At 36.1% G+C, this 8,298-nt stretch overlaps 1 protein-coding gene across 1 annotated transcript; it reads left to right on the top strand.

Moving 5' to 3' along the window:
- Positions 1 to 6,282: 6,282 nt before the first annotated feature.
- On the top strand, positions 6,283 to 6,843 carry LOC141661242 (L-type lectin-domain containing receptor kinase IX.1-like). Its single transcript, XM_074468228.1, has one exon. The coding sequence runs from the start codon at positions 6,283 to 6,285 to the stop codon at positions 6,841 to 6,843; it is 561 nt and encodes a 186-aa protein (XP_074324329.1).
- The last annotated feature ends 1,455 nt before the right edge of the window (positions 6,844 to 8,298 follow it).

An 8,298-nucleotide genomic window follows, 5' to 3' on the forward strand; every position in this document is an offset into this window, starting at 1 on the left:
TATTTTATTTTGCTATATTTTGTTTTCATGCGTTTAGACTCAGTCTATAGGTGTGAAGTAGTTGCTTGCTTTCAGGATAATTGCTTGCTTTTAGGAGATTAGAAGAATAATGTTCAGTAGTGGAGACTTGTTATGAGTTTAGTTATTTTCCTTAGTTTGTAGCTTGCTTTCTCTGTGTACTCAGTTTAAATATCTCTTCTGCAGTTCTAATAAAAACTACGCTATTTGATAGCACATCTTTTGTTTTCTCAGTTTTCATAACAAACAAAAAAAGTATAACCAACAATCTTTACTGACTATAAAATGGTTTCCTGCTTTCGCAGGGAATAAGAGAAATGGGAGATCCCAATGCAATAAGGGAATAAGTTGCCATCAGTTGCACTTGAAAGTAATACCGATGATATGTGGTTAGTTCAAATAAATGGCCCAAGGGGTCTCGTACCATTATTGTTTGGTAAACGTTGAGCTATTTGGTAATTTACAAAGTAGTAGAACTTCATCTTGCTGAAAATTTGAAAATAGACCTTTGTGCACCATTACTGGGTTTTAGAATTTTTATGTTCCTGTATTTTTTGGGTTGTGTGCCTCTATAGGTTTTATCGAGTTGTGTGCCTGTATAGGTTTTATCCTCAAATGAGATTTTAAACTTTTATATCTTGTGCCATATTCTTTGTATGAATTTTTATTACATATTTTTTGACATCATTATTCTTAATTGCATAGTTTTTAGGGAGCCATGCTTATGTACATATTTGAGATTTATACATAAGCTCAATTTAATTAAGTTAATATATATTAAATTTAGGTAAAAGATATTTGTTGCCGTGAATGAATTATTAGCAAAGAGAAAACAAATCTTTCCAAACTATAAATAAATACTACTAGAAAAAATTTCTTTAAAAAAATGAAAAATATATATTTAAAATAGTGCACAAAAAATATCTATTGCATATGTTTTTTGTTAGTTGCATTTCCATATCCACAGAATATAATTTAGTAACTAGTGACATTGCCATTTGTAATTGTTCACTTAATTTAAGTATGTATAGTTTCTTTGTTGTTCCCTTTATTATAAACTAATTACCTAATTTTGAATGACAGAATATGCCATCCTCATGTTTGGGAATCTAGGAAATATATATATTTGTACTCAATCATCTATAAGTTTTTTTTAGTCAATGAAACTAATTTTGAATGGCATGTGTATTGATGTTTTTTCCTTGAGAAACAATGTTGGCCGCAAGTAGCCTAAAAATCTAAAATATCATATCACTTCTCACAAAACATTTCAGTGGGAATACCAATCCAACGAAAACTTACCAATAGTAGCATAATGTTATCTGGCCGGCTTTACTGTCAAATGATCTAGGAATAAAAGGAAAAGATAAGGTGACAGAACTAGCTAATATACGAATATCCCTAATAAAACAAAAAATTACCAATAAATGGCGTATGTTATTAAGGAATATGAGGAAAATGAGATGGCTAAAATTGCTTCCCGTGGCTAGGTGACAGGCGTTTAGGAAGCTCAAATATGATAAAATCATCCATCACAACTAAAATTTCACCTTAAGAGCTGCGAGAGATCCTAATACAATGAATGTATGTTGAGGAGGGGTGTAGCAGGCCGAAGCAAGGATTCTATCTCATACTGATAATTTTTGACCAAAAGTAATAGCACAAACATGATAATGAAAAAAATCCTCATCTTTCAAATGTAACAAGTTGTGTTCATAAGAGTTCTTAAAAACCAATAGCTTGAAATTTTGATAGAAATGAAATTATTATATGGTATAACCATAAGGAATGCGATCGCACTAGCCTTGTCGGAATAAGGGCCCAAAAATATGATTTTATTATTTATATTTGTATACAAGTATAAGCATGTGTAAGATTTTTATATTCTTTGTATGCTTATAAATTTTGACATCTCTCCACTTTCATTATTCACTACAAGAAACAGCCACTTTACCGACCGCCAAATCAGTCATTATGAGGCCAAAATCGATCGGTATTCACCGGTAATGAACGAAACCAAAATGGTCGGATTATCTTTAGTCGCTATTTACTTTTTTGGTCGAATTTTATATTGACCGATCTGGACTACGGCCACGTGTCGGTACCATCTAACGTGGCTTGGCTCATGACATGATATATCAGTGCAACGTGATTGTGAGGCCCATGGACACGTGGTCAGAGTTAAATGATTTGGTGCAAGTTCAACGGGCGGTCAAATGGTTCTGATTTTTACCTTTATCGACCACTTAACAAACGGTGTAGCTGGTCGGAATAGTGTGGCCTGGATACAACGTCGGCAAGAAGTCAAAAAATCTTGATTGTGGTCGACCGTCTTTGTCCTTCGGTTGTAATTGTGTTGTCAATCCTGAATGATGTTTTTGTGCGGTCAGTTTTTTTTATCATTTTTTGCATCAGTCGGAATAAACCGTTTCAAAAAAGCCCCGTTTCTTTTAGTGATTGTTAGTTAATGTGAGAGAAAAGTTTGAAAAATTTTGAGGTCTTAATGTTCTTCGCATCTCACTTAATAATAGATTGAAATAGATAAGATTCACCAATAATATTATTTTTATGTTTTATTTACAATTGTTGTGAAGCTTAGTTTTCTTGTTTTGCATTCTATTATGGTTTGTATATATACTTGAGTTTACGTTGGGCAAGAATATACGAATAGACATGTTTATGACCCAATTACGCCATTTTAAATATTCTTTCATGGTGTGTATATAGTGTGTATATAGTGTTTTATAAATGACATGCATACAGTGTTTTATACATGAATTTATGATGTTACCCACGAATAAGTTTACAATTTTCAAAACTCAATTACCATTACAATACTATCACAAAATACCTGGAAGACTGTTGCCACTCCCCCGATCTCCTTGACACGTCGACACTTGGGGGGTGTCTCTATCCCTTGACGCTGCCATCTTTTAGCGCCCTTTTTAGTGTTAGCTACTCTTCTTAGCATTGCTAACCTCATCCGTCGCCTATTTTAGGTGTGTTTTTTCAGTTATTTCCATTGTTGTTTTTTCAGAACATACATAAATTACATGTTATTTATGATTTATACTCTTAATTTAAATAAAATATTAAAAATCTTAGATACCCCCTTAAGCAATTTTAACCCCGAAAAGCATGACACCAGTCTCAGTTCCCTTCCTGGAATCAGTTCAGTTCAAGTCTTTGTCAACCTCGATATCCATCTCGAGCCTGGTACCCGCATTTCCACTGTGATTCACTATCAAAGTTTTGCACCCCAAATGCGATTTTTAGCCATCAGTAACGACATATTTTCCCCTGTTGGCTTCATCAGCTCTTGGATTTACTAGTTTATTCATCCCTCTTGAAGAGAAACCTTTACTTCTAACCCTTGTGGAAACATGGTTGGATGCTAGCTTGAAGATGACGTGAAATAGTTTCGGCAAATTCTGTGCCAGATGAATTAGTTATATACAAATCTTTATGCATTTCATAATTGAAGAACCTATCGATCGCTCTTCAATTATATTTTACAATAAAATATCACAATCACTCACTTATCTTCACTTTTTGTCTTCAATTTTTGGATTAAAATTTAACTTATAAAAAATAACTTAGAGTTTAATTACATTCCTATTTTGATCCATCAATAATGTTCATTGGTTTTCTGTATATTTTTTTCTAGACAAATTTTTCTTATAAAATATTTATATTTTAATATTATTTAGTAGGACATTGTGTCCTTTTTTATTTTTTATATTAAAACTTTATATAAGTCATTTTAACTATGATACAATATTTCTTGATTTTTTGTAAAAAATTACAAAAAACTTAGCAATAAAAAAATATGTAATCAAAATAAAAGTAATTAATAAAAAATTTGAAAACTTAGTACAACCTTAAATAAATATGCATTAACCTTAAAAAAATTAAAAAACTTAGTACAACCTTATTTATTTTTTATTTTGTAATTAATAAAAAATTAAGAATACAGAGCCGCCGCCGCCAGTTGAGCAGAAACGATGAGGACCAACCTTAAATCTAAAAAGATGAGGACCAACCTTAAATCTAAAAAACTGTGTTCAGCATCAGCAGAATTAATACGGGGCAACAATTTCTTTCTCGGTCTGATTTTAGTTCGTGTTCCAGTCAGATCAGTGGTCCGATTCAAATCAGTCTCTAAACAATGGTGTGCCCTAATTTCCGATCCCCAGTTCCGGCGCCGCCACACTCTTGAAAACCCTAGCTCACGCATTCCTTTGGGACTCCACTTATACAACCTGAAAGCTAAACAACAGTACACACCGGTTGTAGAATAGATAAAAGGAGTGAAAAACACCAGAACTGAGTATAAACTCATTTTGTATTTCTTGCTGATAAAAAATTGCAGATAACTACTTTACATTATTTAAACTAAAAGATAGTAAAACTACCACTACAGATAAGGCTAACAAATAGCAACTATCTCCTGATAAAACTCCACCTCTCCACTTATTCAAACGACTCCTACAAACTCTCCTCTCAGACAATGACTTATTCATGTGGACCTTATGTGGCATAACAGCTAGTTTAGATTAAAAATAAAACCAACAAATTCCCCCCTAATCTAAACTCACTTCTGCAGATTCTGAAGTCCCAACAATGCACACATTTTCTCAAACTTCACAGTTGACATAGCCTTTGTCAAGGTGTCCGCATGCTGTTCTTCTGTCCGTGTATGCTTGATAATAACTTCTCCACGTTCTACTCATTCACGAATGTAGTGATAGCGAATGTCAATGTGCTTGCTTCTTCCGTGAAACACCGGGTTTTTGGCCAAATCAATTGCAGAACGATTATCAATGAAGATCACCACAGGACCATGCTTCATATCTGTGATTTGGGTGAGCAGATTCCGTAGCCAAACCCCTTGACATGCTGCAGCTGTAGCTGCCATAAACTCAGCCTCACATGAGGAAAGAGCTACACAGCGCTGCTTCTGTGAAACCCACGTTATCAAGCTCTCGTTAAGGTAGAATGCCATGCCTCTTGTGCTTCTTCGGCCTTCAACACTCCCAGCCATATCACTGTCAGAATATCCAGATAATATGTAATTTCCAGCTCCCTTTCTGTAAACCAGGCCGTATTCTAGTGTTCCTTTCACGTAACGCAAGATGCGTTTAACAGCATTTAAATGTAGCATTGTCGGTCGTTCCATGAACCTACTAACCATCCCAACTGAGAAGGCAATGTCTGGCCTAGTATGTACTAGGTATCTGAGACCTCCTACCAACTCTTGAACATCGTGGAGTCGACAACTTTACCATTAACATCTTTATCAAGCTGCAGTTTGGGTTCCATTTGATAGTTTGATGGATTACATTTGCTCAACCCTGCCTTCTCGAGTAATTTTTTAGCATATGTTGTTTGTTTCAGTTCCGTGTACCCCTGCTTCTGCACTACCTCGATCCCCAAATAATGAGTCAGCTTTCCAAGATCACTCATTTCGAACTCTTCCCCCATCTGCTTCTTAAACTTAAGTATGGCTGACAAGCTTGTCCCCGTAGCCAATATATCGTCTACATAAACACCGATGATGAAAACTTTATCTCCTTCCCGTTTAGTGTACACCGCGTGCTCATAAGGGCATTTACGAAATCCCAATCGCTCAAGATACTTGCTTAACTTAGCATACCACGCTTGTGGTGCTTGACGTAAACCGTGTAAAGCCTTGATTAATCGATACACCATATGCTCTCTGTTTTCTTTAACGAACCCCTCCGGTTGTGATACATACACCACTTCCTTCAACTCACCATTTAGAAAAGCTGATTTTACGTCTAAGTGATGAACCTCCCACTTATTTTTGGTTGCCAAGGCCAATAATAATCTCACCGTTTCTAAACGTGTAACAGGAGCAAATACTTCCTCGAAATATATATCTTGTCTCTGAACATAATCCTTCGCAACGAGCCTAGCCTTATGCTTGACTATCTTACCAGTTGCGTCACTTTTCAGCTTATACACCCATTTCAGTCCAATAGGTTTGTGTCCGGGTGGTAACTCCCAAGAAAATCCCATCACTTCTTTGAGTGGCTTGAAGTCCAAGAAAGTAACTTAGTTCTCCCATCATACTCATTTCATATTCACTCTGCATGAGCTTAGAGAATCTTTGACATATCTTTTCATTATTGATGGAATGCAAGGTATAAAATCGCTCATGGCCTGGCATCAGTATTGCTTTATCTACATGAAGAATGGGAGCAATGTGTAGTGCATAGAGATATTAAATCAAGCAATGTCATGTTAGATTTAAATTTCAACACTAAGCTAGGTGATTTCGGATTAGCCAGATTTGTTGATCATGATAAGGGCTCACAAACAACTATTGTGGCCGGGACACGAGGCTACATGGCCCCCGAATGTTTTGTCACAGGACAAGCTAGCAGGGAGTCGGATGTTTTCAGCTTCGGAGTTGTAGCATTGGAAATAGCATGTGGTCGAAAACCTATTGATATTAAGCTTGACGAAAGTCGGAAAGAGTTAGTAAAGTGGGTTTGGGACCTTTATGGAACGGAACAAATTCTTGAAGCAGCTGACCCAAAACTCTCTGGGGATTACGATGAGCATGAAATGAAACGATTGATGATTGTCGGGCTTTGGTGTGCACATCCAGATAGGACAATTAGGCCTTCCATCAGGCAAGTTATTCATGTTCTTAATGATCTTGATGCTTCATTGCCTGCTCTCCCAGCAAAAATGCCTGTGGCAACCTATTTCACACCCTCAGATCAGTCTTCTACGTCTTTAGAAAACAGTTTGGCCACTACCCAGAGAAGCCAAACTCATTCCTCAGGCGTGTAGTAACAATACTGATTCAGTGATTCTTCTGGTTCTGCATTTGCATCTGCAGCACTTCTAAATAATACTACATAAGTGTGATATATAACATGTAAATCTTAAAATTTATTTTCAATCTTTTATGTTCTATTATACAAGATTTGTTTTCTGCATATTTATTAAGTAATAGTACGAAGGTAGTAGCCGTAAGTTGAATCCTGAAACGTCAGTATTACAAAAATTACTAAGTTGAAAGCAGAGCCGCCGCCGCCAGTTGAGCAGAAACGATAAGGACCAACCTTAAATCTAAAAAGATGAGGACCAACCTTAAATCTAAAAAACTGTGTTCAGCATCAGCAGAATTAATAGGGGGCAACGATTTCTTTCTCGGTCTGATTTTAGTTCGTGTTCCAGTCAGATCAGTGGTCCGATTCAAATCAGTCTCTAAACAATGGTGTGCCCTAATTTCCGATCCCCAGTTCCGGCGCTGCCACACTCTTGAAAACCCTAGCTCACGCATTCATTTGGGACTCCACTTGTACAACCTGAAAGCTAAACAACAGTACACACCGGTTGTAGAATAGATAAAAGGAGTGAAAAACACCAGAACTGAGTATAAACTCATTTTGTATTTCTTGCTGATAAAAAATTGCAGATAACTACTTTACATTATTTAAACTAAAAGACAGTAAAACTACCACTACAGATAAGGCTAACAAATAGCAACTATCTCCTGATAAAACTCCACCTCTCCACTTATTCAAACGACTCCTACAAACTCTCCTCTCAGACAATGACTTATTCATGTGGACCTTATATGGCATAACAATGAAATCAAATCAGTACCTTCACCCAAATTAGATTCTAGATTTTATGAATGGATTGTTACTTTTGTTTTGGCTTCTGAGCCTCTGGTATCACCCCATTACAAAGTTATCTGTGCTACAGCGTCGATAGCGAGAGTAGTTACATCTAAATTCATGATATTTAGTTCAGAAACTGGTAGATGGAAAGATACTAATGTTACTATGGATGGACATGAGCTGCAATACGGAAAGGGACTGTATTGCCAGGGTGCTATTTATTGGATTGTGAGAAACACGCAATCTTGTTATTGTTTCGATATTGAAGCTAAGAATTTGACCAAAATCTCTTTTCCTCCAAAGGCTTCTGGTTCAGGCTTCAGGCATTTTGTTGAATCTAATGGGCACTTGTACATTGTTTGTGTCGTAGATTGGGCACAAAAAAATTTACATGTGTATGAGTTGGATGAGGTTACTATGAAGTGGGTTATAAAGCACCGGGTACATATTAATCATCTCATTTCTTCATTACCACATGATTTTGGGAATGGGAGAAATCTGCAGAAACGTCACTCCATCCAATCAATATTAAGCGTTCTGAGAGGAGAAGGGGAAGAAGACACAGCTCTTCTTGTAAACACTACAAGAAATTTGCAATCAGACAACACTTGACAAA

This window comes from Apium graveolens, chromosome 5, assembly GCF_009905375.1.
Source record: "Apium graveolens cultivar Ventura chromosome 5, ASM990537v1, whole genome shotgun sequence".
Classification (NCBI taxonomy): Eukaryota; Viridiplantae; Streptophyta; class Magnoliopsida; order Apiales; family Apiaceae; genus Apium; species Apium graveolens.